The sequence below is a fragment of the Uranotaenia lowii genome, chromosome 3, assembly GCF_029784155.1.
Source record: "Uranotaenia lowii strain MFRU-FL chromosome 3, ASM2978415v1, whole genome shotgun sequence".
In the NCBI taxonomy this organism is placed as follows: domain Eukaryota; kingdom Metazoa; phylum Arthropoda; class Insecta; order Diptera; family Culicidae; genus Uranotaenia; species Uranotaenia lowii.
In genome coordinates, this window is record NC_073693.1 from 94,008,939 (window position 1) to 94,028,010 (window position 19,072).

At 40.3% G+C, this 19,072-nt stretch overlaps 1 protein-coding gene across 3 annotated transcripts in view; it reads left to right on the forward strand.

Moving 5' to 3' along the window:
• The window catches only part of LOC129757967 (uncharacterized), a 152,165-nt gene that overhangs the window by 21,263 nt on the left and 111,830 nt on the right, over nt 1–19,072 (forward strand). For all 3 annotated transcript variants that reach the window (XM_055755384.1, XM_055755382.1, XM_055755383.1), the window contains exon 2: nt 15,248–16,458. In XM_055755384.1, the coding sequence (XP_055611359.1) occupies nt 15,261–16,458 (1,198 nt within the window). In that variant the 5' untranslated portion in view covers nt 15,248–15,260. The remainder of the gene's footprint in view (nt 1–15,247; nt 16,459–19,072) is intronic.

Consider the following 19,072-nt stretch of genomic DNA (forward strand, 5'->3'; position numbering starts at 1 on the left):
TTTTCTGGGCAGGAAATGGTTTCTGATAAGTTACAATCCCCTCTCACACCGGATAAGAGGGGGAGGGGGTTCCTTTATAAAGTAGATGCAAAATTTGAAACAAATCGATCACTTTCCACATGGTTTATCAATAACAAATTTGGTACCAACCTAAGGGTCTGGGTTACCGCCGATTGATCGAACGGTACAAATTTGGCACACATGTATTTTTGCCGAGCAGCTTCATGCATTGTATAAGAGACCCCTCCCACCATGGTAAAGGGGGCCTTCCATAACAAATTGACGCACATTGCTGTTAGTTGTAACTTCGCAGTATCAGGCAATGAACTTTGTAACTTGCTCTATTAGAATTTAATACATCGATTTATATGGAGCATTGCGTTTAAATTGGCTGCTTATAGAATTTGTTGCTATTTTAAAAGAAAATGTGGCTCCAGAGAGCTATAATTTAATCAGCGTCCTTGATCCTCAAACAATAAACACTGTTTAAAAGCAGGTACCAATCAATTATTATAATTATAATTTATTAGAGACCTTTTAACCACCCGGGTCATTCGGGTCTGTCGCAGGTACCAATCAATGTTTTTATTAAAAAGAGTGCCTCCAACAGATCAAACCTTCAATTTCATCGATTTTTCCCATGACCTTTAAATTTTAAATTGCAGCAATAGAAGCTAAATCATTCAAGCAAAGCTATCCTCATCGAAGTTTTGAAATGATCTATTTAATTTGATGTTATGAATCCTTTACCTTGTAATCATAACACTCAGAAACACATTAATTTATTAAATCAAACACCGACTAGGTCAATTTAGTCAGTATATCACCTTACGCCGGTCGTGCCCTTCGGAAAGTTAACGCTCGAAATAAGTTTTCCAAGTAGGTATCATTTTTCGGATAATAATACTCACCCATTCTGGTGTGCTCGACTTTTCAACCATAGCAGGTGATGTGTAGGTTGCGTGTCACAAACCCGTTACTGGCTAAGCAGTTAATCTGACAAGACGTTCAGCAAATCAGCTCCACTTGTCGTTGACACCGATCCTTCCACCGGTTTTTTTTTTCTAAACTACATATACCTATCTTCTTTCGAAGCACTCTTTCTGTTTTCATTTTGTATTTTCCACACACCTTCCCCACCCACTTTTAGGAGCACGTTTATTTTCTCTCGATTAGGATATTTTTAGAACCTTAACCTTCACCGTCAAGCTGACTTCAGGTTCGCTGCACAGTGAGTATCAAATATATGTATGTTTATGCCACTGCTGCTATTTGGCGAAACCTGAAGTCAGTTTTACTCTCGCTGGCACACATCTTCTTCTACTCCTGGGAGACTGACTGGTAAACAGTCGAATCAACAGCGCTGTAAATATATAAATGTGTCCGTTTGTCATTTACAAGAACCACCTTTCCATTGGATTGATTAAATCCGCGTTTCCCACCAGAGACGCCCACGCGATGAAGAATTCCAATATGTAGAAAATGCGGGTGTAGGTAAACAAGATGAGCGCTGATCGGGAGAGTGAAAAGGGTTTTTGATTTTGTGGTTTGAATCATTACCGCGGATGTTAGTTCGAAGTAACCGGAAACAAAACACGGCAACGCAAAACGATGCTCAGATTTGGTCACGCGACAATTAATTTCTAGCTGTGTTACTACATACTTTATGAATGGCGGTCAGTTTGAAAAAGCGTATTGCCCTTTGCCGGAAATAAACACGTGCCGACCTTCAGGGTTCGAAAATGCATGTAGTTTCAATTACACTGCAAAATTGAATTCTGCATTGATTTTTGTGTGTTTGAATAAATATAAAATATGTTGTGCTGAAAATAATTATCTCATCTTCTTCTTGAAATATTTACTCATGATATTATTATCATTTCATCCAATTCAGCCATTCAGTTGTCAGGTTCTTTTCATTTTGAAAATCTATAAAGTAATCTTCAACCTTCCTTTCTTTATTCAGCACGTGGCAGAAAGTTTCAGTTGATTGGTGTTTCCGTCAATATTTCTGATAGCTATTTCCTTCTCCAAAAGGTGGAATCTCCGGGTTTACTTCCACGGAGCAAATAAATAAAATGCAGATAAAAATGAATCTTCGATACTATTTTCGGCAGTAAGAAGATTAATTTATGTTATGCTGATGCTACTTCAATGATCTCTAGAAAATTTTGGTCCTAATCATAGCGCTTGTGCATCTAAGTAAGTAAATTTATTAGGTTATCAACTGTCCAGCAAATATTTTTGTTGGTATAATTCTAAGCAACTTTGTTATACCTAGCGCCGATGTGGTCTAGTGGATAGGCTGGCGCGAGTCTGGTGTTGGTATGCCAGGCGTACTGTGTTCGATTCCCGGTATCGGCAAGAAAACTTTTGGGTTCGAATCCCATAAGTTGCCTACAGGCAAGATGTGTTTCCACTTATAACTGACTATATAATAAGAATGTTCAATCAGTTGCCAGCTGGCCAGATATATACACGGATGCCGGAATACCTGTAAGTAAACTAGCCCACCTGATTGACTCGTTCTTCCAAAATAAACCTACATCAACACACGCAATACATTCACTACATAACAGTTCATACGAAACCATGGGGTCCGGGTATAATGTACGCGTTGCATTGGAGATTTGTCGAACTTAATAATCTAAAAAATGCATGTGAGCACATACTTTGGCAGAAACTGCGGTGAATCCGTGCACCCATGGTGGATAACCAACATACATAATTCTAAGCAACTTTGTTATACGTTTCATATACATTATACAGTTATCGTATAAAACTCACAAAAACAGCATTTACTTACCAATGCGGAGGCTTTAGTAGCTTATACTAGCTAACTCGTGACACTATTTTTCGTCACCTACAGCCAAACTAATTTGTCGCGGTTCTAACACCAGTAGCTTGTACTAGCGAATTCACAACACTATTTTTCTTCACCTACTAGTCAAACCCTTCCACTTGACCGGTCGAAAGTTGAAATCGGAGCTTACCTAATTTCTCGCGGTACTAACACTAGTAGCTTGTACTAGCGAAGTCGCGACACTATTTTTCGCCACCTACAAATCAAACCCTTTCACTTGACCGGTCGAAAGTTGAAATCGGAGAAAAACTAATTTCTCGCGGTACTAACACTAGTAGCTTGTACAAGCGAATTTGCAACACTATTTTTCGTAACCTACAAGTGCAACCCTTTCACTTGACTGGTTGAAAGTTGAATTTAGAACTAAACTAATTTCTCGTGGTACGAACACTAGTAGCTTGTACTAGCGAACTCGCGACACTATTTTTCGTCACCTTCAAGTCAAACCCTTCAACTAGAGGGGTCGCAAGTTGGAATCGGAGCCAAACTAATTTCTACCGGAACTAACAACAAGCTAATAGAGCTTGTACTAGCGAACTCGTGACACTATTTTTCGTCACCTACAAGTCAAACCCTTTCACTAGAGGGGTCGCAAGTTGAAATCTGAGCTAAACTTATTTCTCGTGGTACTAATACTAGTAGCTTGTCTTAGGTCTCTACTCTCAGGTCTCAGGTCTAATGTCCCATGTCTTAGGTCTCATGTCTGAGGTCTCAGGTCTCTGGACTAGGGTCTCATGTCTAAAGTCTCAACTCTTAGGTCTCAGATCGCAGGTCTCAGGTCTCAGGTGTCATGTCGAAAGTCTCAGGTCTCAGGTCTCAAGTCCAATGTCTCAGGTTTAAATATCAGTTGTCTCAATATCAGGTCTCAAGTCTCAGGTACCAGTTCGCAGTCTCAGATCGCATGTCTCTAGTCTCAAGTCTCAGGTCCAAAATCTCAAGTCTCAAGTCTTAGATCTCAAGTATCAGATCTCAGGTCTCAGGTCTCAGGTCTCAGGTCTCAGGTCTCAGGTCTTAAGTGTCAGGTTATGTACATGTCTTATTGTTTCAAGTTTCAAAGCTGCAGAATTTTAATGGTCTTTTTTTACACGGTTTTCCGCAATCAGCACGGTTTTTTCACACGGTTTTTGGGAATTAACACGTTTTTTTACACGGTTTTTTACGCGGTACGTATATCAGTGTAATAAAAACCTTACTGTACTTTGCTCATATGAATTATACTGCAAAAAGTTAGGAATATGTTTCATCAAAAGTTATATTTTATGAAACTTTTAGTACATCTCTGGTGATTTTTTAATGAAAAATTTAGTTTTTCCATACAAATTTCCATACAAAATTAACCCTCATCCGCATTAGATTTCATTACCCTAATCAGCACTTGTGGTGTCAATTTGACACCACAAGCTCAAATCGTTATAACTTTTGGCGTGTTAAACCGATTTGAAGAAAACTTACATCAAAAGAAACCTTGTAATGTCAGTAAAATATGTTTAGAACATTATATAAAGCTAAAGTTACAAATTTTCTCGTTATTCAGCATGAAAGAAAAAAAAAATCCGAAAAAACATGCCTCACGAAAACTGCTGTAGTTCATATATTGCACGTCCAAAAAAATATTTGCCTTATGCATATGTAAGCTGAAGTTAATGCCTACATCATGAATACAAGAAATATTTTTTTAAATTTTTTTTAATGCAATGGTCACAAATAGTTCAAAAAAGTGGTCTAAAAACCTACTTTTCATTCGATTGCTAGTAAAAACTGTCTGAGCGATGGTAGAGTGTTTTAAAAAATATGACTACAAAATGTATTAAAATTCCAACATTTTGCTGTCTTTAGATTTTTTATGCAACAAAAATTGAATTTACTGGAATTTTTCAAAGTTCACTATTTTGCGCGATTTTTTTACAAATTGAAATTTCATCTGTTTTTGTGGTCCACTGTCAGGTTGTACCCGGATTATCAGTGCTTTCACTTTGTTTGGACCAATCAAGAGTATATTCATTGGAAAGCAAATTTAATCTACATTCTAGTGAGGTGCTATAATTCACGCTGCGAGATTTCACAAAAATATGAAAATTGTAAACGTAAAATCTTTCCTGAATTTCTAGAACTACAAGCAGTGGTCCAGCTAAACGTGTTTGTTTGCTCTCCGAGTAGGTACGGTGGGTGGTGATTTGGGCAGAGAGCGAAGCCGACAGACCAAGAAATGCACGACACGCATCGTTATTTGGTCTGTCGGCTTCGCTCTCTGCCCAAATCACCACCCACCGTACCTACTCGGAGAGCAAATAAACGCGTTTTGCTGGACCGCTGCTTGTAGTTATAGAAATTCAGGAATGATTTTACGTTTATATTTTTCATATTTTTGTGAAATCTCACAGCGTGAATTGTAGCACCTCACTAGAATGTAGATTAAATTTGCTTTCCAATGAATATACTCTTGATTGGTCCAAACAAAGTAAAAGCACTGATAATCCGGGTACAACCTGACGGTGGACCACAAAAACAGATGAAATTTCAATTTGTAAAAAAATCGCGCAAAATAGTGAACTTTGAAAAATTCCAGTAAATTCAATTTTTATTGCATAAAAAATCTAAAGACAGCAAAATGTTGGAATTTTAATACATTTTGTAGTCATATTTTTTTCAAAACTCTACCATCGCTCAGACAGTTTTTACTAGCAATCGAATGAAAAGTAGGTTTTTTAGACCACTTTTTTTAACTTTTTGTGACCATTTCATTAAAAAAAATTTAAAAAAATATTTCTTGTATTCATGATGTAGGCATTAACTTTAGCTTTCATATGCATAAGGCAAATATTTTTTTGGACGTGTAACATATGAACTACAGCAGTTTTCGTGAGGCATGTTTTTTCGGATTTTTTTACTTTCATGCTGAATAACGAGAAAACTTGTAACTTTAGCTGTATATAATGTTCTAAGCATATTTTACTGACATTACAAGGTTTCTATTGATATAAGTTTTATATGAAGTTCATAATAATTCAAACGACTTAAATAGATTTTACTTTTGTGGTGTCAAAATGACACCAAAAGTCGGAAAAGGGAGTTTTTTTGTCCAGGCTTCCAGGGTTCTACCTACCTACCTACCTAAGGGTCCAGCGCCGATTGACCGGCGCATAGGGCTGAGATAAAAGATCTCCACTGCTGGCGATCCGGAGCCAGCGTCTTCACTTGCTGCCAGCCAAGGTTCTCGTCAACTGTGCGGATTTCAGCGGCTAGACTTCGCCGCCACGAGCTTTTGGGCCTGCCTCTTCTTCGATGCCCATCTGGATTCCAGTCAAGCGCCTCTCTGCAAATCTCGTTTTCATCTCTTCGCAGCGTGTGCCCAATCCATCTCCACTTACGTTCCCGAATCTCGATTTCTAGCGCCTTTTGATGACACCGGCGATGAAGTTCAACGTTCGAGATCCAGTTGCCAGGCCACCAAGCGCGGATGATGTTCCGCAGGCAGCGATTTACAAAAACTTGCAGTTTTCGCGTCGTCACCGCATATGTGCACCAAGTTTCACACCCGTACAGCAATACGGATTTGACGTTTGAGTTGAAGATTCGGATCTTAGTTCGTAGAGAGATCTGGCGTGACCGCCAGATGTTTCGGAGACTCGCAAACGCAAATCGGGCTTTTCTGATCCGGGTTTCGATGTCCTTCTTGGTACCACCATCAGGCGTAATCTGGCTACCAAGATACTGGAAGCACTCCACTGTCTCAACCTGTTGTCCAGCTACCACGAAATTGGAACGATTTCCTGTATTGATTTCCATCGACTTGGTCTTTCCGACATTGATTTTGAGACCTGCTGCCTTGGAGCTTTCGGTGAGGTCATCGAGTTTGCTCTGCATGTCTTGTTGTGTTTGGGCGAGCAAAACAATATCGTCTGCCAGGTCAAGGTCGTTCAGTTGCTCCATGGTTGAAGGATTCCACGGCAATCCTCGGTTTGGTCTACAGTCAATCGATCCAGTCAAGATCTCATCCATTACGATGAGAAAAAGTAGCGGTGATAAAATACATCCTTGTCTCACTCCAGCAGTTACCGGGATTGGTTCGGACAAGACACCGTCGTGCAAGACCTTGCACGAAAATGCCTCGTACTGTGCTTCGATGAGATGGACTAGTTTCTCTGGGACCCCTCTTCGTCTAAGAGCAGCCCAGATGTTTTCGTGGTTCAGTCGGTCAAATGCTTTTTCGAAATCAACGAACACCAGCAGAAGAGAGTCCTGGAATTCGTTGATTTGTTCCAGTATTATTCGTAGCGTTGTGATGTGGTCCACACATGATCGTCCGGATCGGAATCCAGCTTGTTGCCGTCGGAGTGTAGCGTCGATTTTCTCCTGGATCCTGTTCAGGATCACTTTGCAGAGTACTTTGAGGGTTGTACAGATCAAAGTTATGCCACGCCAGTTACCGCACTCTGTTAGGTCTCCTTTCTTTGGGACCTTTACGAGGATACCCTGCATCCAGTCGGCCGGGAATGTTGCAGTATCCCAAATGTCAGCGAAAAGACGGTGCAACATTTGTGCTGACAAGGCAGGGTCGGCTTTGAGCATTTCAGCAGGAATGCAATCGATTCCAGGGGCTTTGTTGGATTTCATGTTCTTGATTGCCGCTTCTATTTCAGCCAGCGAGGGCGCTTCCGAGTTGACGCCATTAATGCGACTTACTGTGGGCGCCTCGAGCTGCGGGTTCTGTTGGCCATTGCTATTTGTAACTCGGAAAAGTTGATCAAAATGCTCAGTCCAACGCTTGAGCTGATCTGTTCGATCTGTCAGCAGCTGACCTGCTCGGTTTTTCAGCGGCATTCTTGCATTAGTCCTTGCACCACTAAGGCGGCGAGAAATATCATATAATAATCGGATATCTCCAATGGCGGCAGCTCTTTCTCCCTCTTCGGCTAGGGAGTTTGTCCAGGCTCTCTTGTCTCGTCTACAAGCTCGTTTAACTGCCTTTTCCAGCTCCGCATATCGTAAGCGGGCGGCTGCTTTGGCTGACCCGGTACATGCCTGCTCAATTCCGACTTTCGCCTTTCTCCGATCATCGATCATCCTCCAGGTTTCATCCGACATCCATTCACTTCGTCTTCCACAAACTTTACCGAGAGTACCATGGCTCGTCGTGATAAAGGCATTCTTGATTCCACACCACTGTTCTTCGACTGTTCCGTCTGTCGGCAGCTCCGAGGCTCGGGATTCTAGCTGTTCAACGTATGCCCTTTTCACCTCTGGATTCTCCAACCGGCGGACGTCGTATCGACACCCGACCTTCTCCTCGCGCCGTTGGACACGCGCAACTCTCAGTCGTATCTCGCCAAGGACGAGGTGATGGTCAGATGCAATGTCTGCGCTTCGCTTGTTGCGGACATCAAGAAGGCTCCTTCTCCATTTTCGGCTGATGCAGATGTGGTCAATTTGATTTTCTGTTCGGCCATCTCGGGATACCCAAGTGACCTTATGTGCTGGTCGATGGGGGAAGAGCGATCCACCGATCACCATGTTGTTGTTGCCACAAAATTCTACAAACAGCTCTCCGTTTTCGCTCATCTGTCCTAGGCCATGGCGCCCCATGATGCGCTCAAGGTCCTGATTATCGGAGCCAATCTTTGCGTTGAAGTCGCCCAAGTGGATTTGAATGTCACCCTTCGGAATTCTCTCAACCACGCTGTTCAATTGACTGTAAAACTGCTCTTTCTCCTGCAAATCGGCAACGTCAGTTGGCGCATAACACTGGACCATTGTAAGGTTTCTAACCCGTGTTCTGAATCTGGCTACGATTATTCTTTCGTTTATCGGTTCCCATCTTATGAGGGCCGCATGGGCCTGCGGGCTTAACAGGAAACCAACTCCTCGTTCCCGAGTAGCATGTTCTCCTCGTATGCCAGAGTAAAGCAGTACTTGCCCGGACTGTGTCTTGTGTTCTCCAGTGTTAGGCCAACGGACTTCGCTCAGTCCCAATATCTCTAGCTTGAGGCGGCTAGCTTCTCTAGCAAGTTGAGCCAGCTTTCCTGGCTGGGCAAGGGTCAAAACATTCCAAGTTCCAATTCTAGTCCGTGTTTTCATGCTAAAAGTCGTTGCCAAAGTTCCAAATCGGTTATTTCTTCTCTCAGTTTCTGTAACAATACAAGATATCAGGAGCAGTAGGTTGTTAGCCTAAAGTCCCTATCCCGCGATGGGGCTGCCATCTTGGACTTAGCTGGCGGGAGCCGCATTTCATAAATTCAGCCGCTTGCTGCAAGACAGACGCTGTTTGAGCCGCCCCTGACCTGGAGAACAGACGCTCGGTTGTTGTTGCACGCCGCCCCTGACATGGGGAACAGACGCGTGCGGCCACCTTCTCAGTCTGCATGCGACCAAAGCATCCACCGGGGTTGGATACCCGATCTCCGCTTAGGTTACTCGCACCCCAGCCGGCACCACGGGGAGGTAGAGATAGGAGTTGTGAATAAGAGGTGATATGACCACTATGGGGTCTCGTGTTGCACATTATCCACCGTTTACCAGCCCTTCCAGGGTTCGTCCATAAAAAAAAAAAAAAAAAAAGTAAAGATGCAATATTGAAGAACTTTTAAATTCATTTAGGGTCCCCGAAGAAATTTTTTTGTATTTTGAAGCTTCTGAAAAAAGTTACAAGCCTTCAAACTTGCAATGGTGTCAAAATGACACCCTAATGCGGATGAGGGTTAAAACCCGTTGCGCTAATTCAGGACTGGATGGATCGCTTCCAAAAATTTTATTTTTATTTTTGGCAGCAAAAACAACCAAAAATAGTTATGGGAGGTGTAAATATTTAAGAATATGAAATTTCCATACAAAGCTTGCAGGTACATACATATTTTTAACTTCTGACGAAATTTCCTTTACTTCAACGTAGCCTGATTTTTATTTCACCTTTCTCTGATTGTTGAATAAAAATGTTGGCAACCCTGTTCGATCGGTTTGTCGGGAACGAACGTTCATTCGTATTTTGTGTTAGGTAAGCTTCGATCTGTTGTTTCGTTATGTGATCAGTGATGTCAACTATTTATCAGAAATATCTGGAAGATTTTGAAAAAATATCTGGAAATGTGTGGAAAAGTGTGGAAAAGTCTGGATGGCGAAGTTTTGGGACCGGAACACAATTTCGGACACGATTTAGTTAACTCGCGATGATTCAGTTTGCTCCACTTAAAACACAACTTTTATTTTCGATTTATTTCGGGGGGTTTTATAAGTGCAATCTTAACACGGCGGGTGATTGATTTAGACTCAGTTGTGACAAGTTGTAGACCAGATTTTTGATAATATTCACTTAAGAATTCTGACACAAGCTTAGTTTCTGATTCAAACTTATACCGTATTTGTTTATTCCCTCGATCAGTGTTCCACCGTACCCGACAAAAACAAACACAAATCGTCGCCAGTGTATTGCTACCTCACTCACTCACAAGCTTTCTCGCAACACTGGCAAAATTATCGGTGGGCCACCGTCCGTAAGCAGAACTCCACCAGGTCAAAACCAGTGCAACACCGTCCGAATAAACAAACAGTTCGACTGCACCTAGTGGTGCACCAGTGCAACACTCGGCATAAACAAATACGGTATAAATTTTGACAAGTTTTAGAAACGATTTCCAACAATATTCACTTAAGAATTCCGACACAAACTGATTCAGACTTAATTCTGACAAGATTTCCAACTCAAACTTAACTTCTTCAGCAAACTTATATTTTCTGACAAATTCAAACAGCTTGGACCCAATCCGTCCAGTACTGAATAGTTCTGACCAAAATATTTGACTTGCACCTTGTGTGCTACTGACTTGCACCTTAATTTGCTCTGACATGCACCTTATGTGCTTCTGACTTGAATATTTGCACTTAAATTTGATCAACTCTACGTTCCAACCGATCGCGACGCGAATTACGAGACTAGCAACCCGATATTGACAGCAGCGAATGGGCACAACCAATGTGTAAAGCAAATTAAAATATGCCAATCGAATACCAAGACCAATCTTAAGTTACGGACAGGGCACACTTCATGCAATCAAAGATCAATTCACAATCAATTCTTTATTTTTATTTGCACTTTATGGCCTCATGCACCAAGCCTTCTTTAATACTTCCTGCTGTTAAGATGCCAAAAAACTGCTCCTCCAGACGTTGCGTCGGTTGCTGGTTGTAAATCTGCTAATACGTTGTTCCACTTCAGGTAGCTGCTTCACTTTAACAGTTTGCTTCAGGTATTCGGGTAACACTTATTGGCCTGATTTTTCGCAATGGCTGACACTGTAGTCCGATGCACTCAATTGCATCCAAGCCAAGCCTTGGCTTTTCAAAAGAGGATGCACTTGTTTCGTCCTTAACAACAATCACTTCAGTTCAGCACTGCGTAGGCGATTTCGTTTGTTTCACACTTTGCTCCGCCAATCGGCTTTGTTGACCTTACTTTATGTTCAATTATGTTCCGGAACCACTTTTCCGGACGGTCATCCGGTTCGAAGGACCAAACCTTTTTTTTTGGTCATCAGATCGCAATATTGCAGTCTAGGGAATAACACTTATCACCTCATCATAATCATACATTCTATAAACTACCAATGCCTGAGACTAATGTGGTGATGTCGGCAGTACTCCGTTTTATGATTTACTTCCTATTTTACTACCATCTTCGTGGCATTCCTTACTCTTCAATTACTAATACGAATCTTTTCCTGCCTTTTTGCAATGAAAATTTTGAATTTTTACTGTTTTGTCAGAAAATTCATGGTGAAACTCAAAAGTTCGGAAATGTCTGTAAATATCTGGAAGAAATGACAAAAGTCTGGAAGTCTGTAAACCTAAAAAAATGTCTGGCAAAAGTCCAAAAAGTCTGGAAGATCCAGAAAAAATCTGGAAGGCTTACCAACCTCCAGCTGGCTTCCCGGTCCGATGACCTATCAGGCTCCTGGTCCGACAACCTTCCATCTGACTTCTGGTCTCAACTTCCTTGCTGCTCTCTCCTTCGCCTCGACGCCTTTTCTGAAGCCTGCGCCTCCCAGTGGTTCCAGTCCGACGACCTCCACTTGGCTTTCCGGTCCGGCGACCTTCGATGGCACCGACTTGGCGACCTTCCGTGGTACCCCGCTCGCAAGTTCACCAGTGACTCCTGGTTCGACGACCACCACCTGGTTCCGGACTTGACGACGTTCCATGATCCCGGCTCGCCGGCCCGACGACCTTATTTGGTTCCGGCTCGACGCTCTCTTATTGGCACGGCGACCTTCCTCTGGCTCGCCGACCTTCCTCTGAATTCCGATCAGCTCGCAATGGATTCGGCCCAACGACCTTCCTTGGCACTTGTCCGACGACCACCGTTTTCCTGGCTTCTCGACCTCCACCTGGCTTCCCGGTTCGACGACCTTCCAGATGGCTCCTGGTCCTACAACCTTCCACTGTTTACGGCTCGTTGACTTTTTCTTGGATTCAGCTCGTTGTCCTTCCAACGGCTTCCTGGCTGGATGACTGTCCACTGTTGATTCCGCTTCTCCTCCTTTCCACTAGTGCTGGGCCCATAACCTGTTAGACAGGGAGCACTTTCGGAGTGGAAAGGAGAGAAACGCACTGTTTGACGATCAAAACTGGAATACTTCATTTCAAACATTCTGTCCTATTTATACTAAAACTATCTCAATGGTTACATTTCCTAACTGTTTATTTCTAATAACACCACCATGCGTGTGTTGGTATTCATCTCATCGATTGCTTCGATGAGACGAATCTGTCAACACAAAGCCACATTTATTTTGGGTGAAAATCCATTGAATCGCCAAGTATAGACGGTTTATTGTGCAATCAAATCTAATTTTTAGAAACATAATAAATCATTTTTCTTTATCAGAAGTAAGTCGGAAATCGAAAGTCCAGACTCCCGAAGTAAAATTTAGTGCTGGTGCGATATCTAGTATATCCAGCTTGATTGTTCACGATTAAAAATCACCTATCAAAAAAGTAAAAAATCTAACAGTTTAAAAACATAAAATGTATATACTGCCCAGCAAACATTTATGAAGGTATAACACAGGAACAACAGAATTATTCAAACAAATATACCAGATGAAAAAATTGTATTAAACTTACCAAAATAGCATATACCTACAAAATTGGAGGCGATATATCTACAATGACAAGATACCAACGATTCGATTTTCCCACAAAAAGCAAAATAAACAAAAAAAAAATTTCCCCGACCGAGATTTGAATTCCAGTCCTCCGAGTTGGCTGTCCGATATCTTACCACGATGCCAACTCATCAACTGATATAATTCACGTTATAGCTCTATGCGTGAGATTCTCTTTTTATGAGAGGAGACCGGAAAGAGTGATAATTGAAGGACCGCCCATTTTTCGTAAATCAGTTCACTCAAATCGTAAATGTTGAATTAGCATATTCTCAATGTTTTGGAGGCATATTTACGAATTGACTAAGGGAACATGAATAAATGACGTAGCATTTGAGGGGGAGGGGGGGAGTTTGACTTTGTGTGACGATGTGTGACGAGGGGGGGGGGGGGGAGGGGTTCAAGTAAAGCTACGTAGCTTTAATTAAATATCGAAGAAAAAAAAAATCAAAATTGAGCAAAATTATGCCTAATTCAATCCAGTCTGAACATGTAGCTTTTGACTCCTACTGCCCGACTGTTTTCAAGCGTATCAAGGAGCGTACATGCATGAAATGCAATTTATATTTTGCTTCAAATGTTCTCCAATAGGAGCATAGCAAAATCTACAAGGCCCCAGCCTCGGATAGAAAGATTCGTCGATAGCGAATTGTAGGCAAAAGAGGACACGAAGTGCTAGTCATCACTCCGGAGGACGATAGAGAGTGAGCGGAGGCAGCTGACATCGCAGATGCAATTATTCCAGCTTAACAGACGATGGAGGAAATCTGCCCAACAATTTCATTGGAATCCCTAATGTAGATAATTTGGAGCAACGCAACTGATTGAGTACTTACTAGCTATCCTGTTTGTTAAAAGTGTGGTGAATGGCCTTGCCATTCACAGTCGTTTCACTACACAAGGTCATGAAAGACCAGAGCCGCGACTTGATTCGCCGAGAATAGTTTACAGAATGATTGCAGTTTCACTTTTGCAATACGGGCCCGCCTTTCGTAATCACCAACACATGTCTTCTAGCATTATCGTACTTCTTACCAATACCATTGGGAATCACTGTCACCAATTGTACACCCCTAGTACAGTGTACTGACAGCATATAGGGTGCATGCTCGACATTTTGTGCCGCTAGCAATACACGCTTGAAGGGATTGATTCTAATATTGTCGAAAACAAATATTTTTATTCCAAATGTGGGTCATGACAAATTGAATTTCAAATGCAAATTTATGGTAGTTTCCACATACTATAATTTGATACAAATTAAGTATATAATAATAATAGTAATAATATAAATAAATATAAATTAACTATAATTTCATTTATCCTAACACTATATCACCACAGACAACACAATGTGATTTCATTTTTGCGATGCTACGAAATCATCACTGCAGAGCTGTTCTCTGCGTTTTGTGCGCATTGACGTAATGATTGGAACGAATATAAAATCAATCTGCACATAAAGCGTTAAACTTGGAAGAATTCAGCAGTACGATTTTTTCTGAAGCGAGCTTACGCATGTCTGATTTTGACATCGCTTGACGGCTTTTTAACGGCTGGTTTATCACGAAAACATACTCCATAAACTCGGCCATTTTGCTTGTTCAGTATTGCCTCTAGAGTAAACAACTTTAAGTCCGAAAAAAGTTGTGACCTACGTGTGTCTTCAGCAGAAACCGAGATCTATATATGAGCCGTCATTAAACAGCAAGGTGAAAAATTTGAACAATTATTTAGAGAAATAACAAATGGTTTGAGTTGTATGCAATAAACAAAGTGTATCACTTTCACTTTGCCACCCTGTTTATAAATAAAAATGTATTTCTGTCTGTCTGCTTGTCTGTTCCCTATTTAATCGAAAATTGAAAGCTCGGTGAGGTCGGAAAGCTATTCTCTTTCACTGGAAGGGGAGAAAAAATCTCTCAACTAAAAGTAACAAGTCTTCATAACTTGATAACTGATCAAGCAAAAAGAATGAAATTCGACATGGGAGAATATTCTGGTACGAGAAATGCATATGTGAAGAGTCTTCACTCCTTCGAAGGGGTAAATAAAGGGGAGAGGGGAGGACTCCCTTAAAATTTTCAGCATAAATGAAAGGCTAATCGAGCAAATGGAACCAAATTTGGCATGTGATTTGGCATGTTTTTATGATATATTAAGCCCTTAGCTTTCATATTAAAAAAAAAACATCTAATGGATAATGTATATTTTCTTCTCTCCCTTTCAGGTTAAAAGCTACGATGGATTCTTCTCCGCTGAAAAACAACAACAACAACCGGAAGGTTCGCTTTTTCCTTCCGGAAGGAAACATTCCGTCGTTCGTTTCGACAGGCGCCGGCCAACAGAAGCTTCGCTTGACTCATGGCACTATGCAGTACGTCAATGGGACTTTGGTTGGCCAGACGACGAATGGAGGAGAATCGCAATCTTCAACGTCGGCTCCCGTGAAGCCAACTCCAACTGTGGGAAAACCGAAAGACCCATCTAATAAGATTGTTTTACACTTAAGACCATCGACCGGATTTGAGCGGCACGATCCGATGGAAATGACAATGAAACCTGTAGCTAGTGCACCGGGTGTGGAGAAAATAACCAAAGTCCAGAGGAAGCTTTCAAAAAGTGGAATCCCCAGAATGGAGTCGAGGTCCTTCAAAATGCTTCCCAGCATCAATCAGAAGGAGGATCTGAACAATAACTCCGTTACACGAGAAACTTCTGCCGGATATCCCAGAAACACCGACACCAACAATAATGTTTCAGCAGTCAAAAAACAAACGGTGGTATTGCGTTCCATTACGAATAACACCCCCTTGGCCAGCAACAATAACAGCATTAACAATGTTTCCGCCAAACCGTTATCGGTCCGGATGCGGTCCAAATCGGTGGGAAAAGTGAACCAATCGAAAGGGAGCAAAACCCTCATTTCTCCCCATCTACAGAACCAAGAAGTGGGCATCTCCATCAAGGTGCAGGGAAGCTCAACCTCCCGAAGATCGCATTCATCCGGTAGTGAAATCGTGGAACTGACAGGAACCGCATTTCGGCTACTCAGTGATGCTTCCAATGGAACTGGCGATTTTCCCACCAACAATGCCAGACAAAAATCTCAATATGCCAAATGTAACTTCCTAACGGTGCCAGAGTTCAGCGATCGGTACGAAGGCATGGAAACGGTTATTTCCGCTTCGACAGCCATCAACGACGAGGAAGAGGAAGTGGGCGAGGAACACCTTTTGACACGGCCAAATCATGATAAGGAACCGGAAGGGCAGGAACGGGCGCCTCAGAGGCCGGTGGTGGTGACAGAAAATCGAACGAATGGTGTTGAAGGGCCCAGCGTCGAGACGGCGGCCAAGAACGGTGGATCTGTGATAGCTCGTGGAGGGAAATTGACGAACGGACTGACAAATGGAACTTCCAGTGCTGCTAGTGAAAGAGGTATGCCTAAGTATGCATGATGAAGGCTTGTCATGTACTAGCATGGACATGACGTTTGTTAAATTTAATCATTTCCTATTTATTGGGGGTTATGTAATAAAATAAAGCTGATTTCATTCGTATGAAAAGAACAATGTGGGAGTAGGGTAACTGTACCTTGTTTGACAGGTATATCCAGGGGACTGAGATAAACGGAGAATCATCGTCAATGATCAAACAAATTTTGCAGCCAATGATTGAATTTGTAGTAATTTGTTGCAATTTGTTAGAGAGAATTAGAAGATTTAAGTTAAAATGAGAGAAACCGGTGCTCAGAGAGAGTGAAAATGTGCTAATTGTTGCAAATTGTTGTAATTTGTTAAGCAGTTGTGGATTTTGATCATTACCATTCCAAATGCAAAGAATTCTCTCTCCACTGCAATCCCTCGGTCGGGTATATCACGGTGTCTCTGGGACTAAACATTGTTTTTAGAAAATTAGCATGTCTATTTTTTGCACCATTCGAAAGCTGAGGCTTTCCTCTTTCATTTGATCCCAAACTTGAAATAATCCATCGGGGGCTCTAGAACAATTTATTTTTTCGAAGATTTTTTAACCTTCTTAATGTTTTTTTCAATGACAACATCGTACTTATCACTGTGAAAAAGCTCGTCTTATCTTAAGCGTTAATCCAACTTCATATTTCAAAAACATCATCTATTAGAAAATTTCCTTGTCTACATCTTTGTAGGAGACATCACAGTGATACAAATTGAGAGAAAACGGTTGGAATGTCACAAAAATAGTGATTATTATTTCATTTGAAAAAGGTAATAAAACTTCTCAACACTGATTGTACCAAGGCAAGAAATAGTACCGTCAACTGGGGCAACAAGCAACACTTTTCAACTTCAATGAATTCTAAAATCTTAATGCATACAGATAATCATACCTCTTGTATATCAAAAGTTTTAAGGTTGATGGGACACCAAACTGACGTAGTCAGAAAAAATATTGGTTTTACCAGTTATTTTCAAATTTACAAAATCCTGCGATTTTTACTCTACTAAGAAAAAGGGGTAAGTTGCAACAAACTCTGTAACTAATGAAAAATCAAATGAAAACGTTTGAAAATTTATAGTTTTTGATACATTTGTGATGCTATAACGCATAAAGCACCAATTGCAGTAATTTTTGGTTTTGTTCGAATTAAAGTTTACACTTTTTCTGTCCAAAAAATTTTTTTAAGAAAAAAGTGTTAATCTGCAGCATACATTTAGGGGTAAAAAAATACTACAATATATTCTATAAGCTGAATTCATGAAAATAAATCTTAGGATGGAAGAAATTGTAATGTTAACAAACGCATAATGCAAAAGAATCATATCCCAGCATACAGAAACGCGTCTTATGATATTTAGTTTCCGTTAGTAAAAACGTTAAGTGTCGTGTCCTGTAATACGTCGTGTGTTATTTGTGTAGCAAAAGTTTTTACGTTTAGCACAACCAGTAAAATGAGTGATTTAGTTCTGCATTTGAATTTTGTTGCATTTTGTTGCATTTTGCCCCAGACAGCTAACTGAATTATAAAAATATTTATTTAAAAAAAATTGGTGATTGAAAATATTCATACACCAACAGTTGTATTATAGCATAATGAAAGCAATATAAAGTTTGTAGATAATATCATTAAACCAATCCGTCATACTAGGTTAAGTTTTTTACGTCATCGAAAAATGTAAAAATTTGTACATCTATTGCTCAAATTTTTAAATTTTTTATGAGAATCAACAACTTCAAAAAAACTCTTTCACGATGTTAAAAACTATGTCTTCATCAATTTGTTATCATTCAGTGATAACTTTATTACAGTATATTAAAATAAATATTGAATGAGTGTTGTGGAATACAAATATTGCATCAACCCTGCTTTTAATTTTTTATTGACATCAATAATCAATCTTTTACATTATCTTGTTCAGGATAACCCGAAGAAAAAAGTATTTATGGGGTTTTATTGTGAAAAAAATGTCTCTCACTTTTTTTGATAATTTAGTTATTTATATTTAGTATATTTATATTATTTATATTTATAAGTTAGTGCAAAGACTTCATGAACAAATATTTCGGACTAGGAAACAAATTAGACATTCTTCTTACATTCTAGCCCAAATTTTATATAATCTACCTGGATATCAAAATTAAATATCTTTGTTGACAAGAAAATTATTCATCCTTATTGATGATTTCTGAAGTTTTTCATACTTTCCACTGTTAAACCTTAGAAATGAGTACCACAAGGATAATTAAGTGCCATATATATAATCAAAAATGAATTCCAACCTTTTTGTTTATGTTTGCTGGCATAAGTTAGCGTTTTCGGAGACATTCGTGTATGTAAAAATGTGGTCGAATTTGAGTTTCAAAGCAAAACATCAAGATTATTCATTTTTGTCAAAAGCACACGAGCTGAACCTAATGTTTTTAATTTTTTTTCGATCAAAAAGAAGATTACAAAATCTCAACATAAAATTTGTTCTCAACAGTTTTGAGTGGTTGATTTGATTTAATACTTTTATTGGAAAGTATTCTATCAATCACTTAAAGTTGTCTCAAGTAATCCAAATTTTTTTGC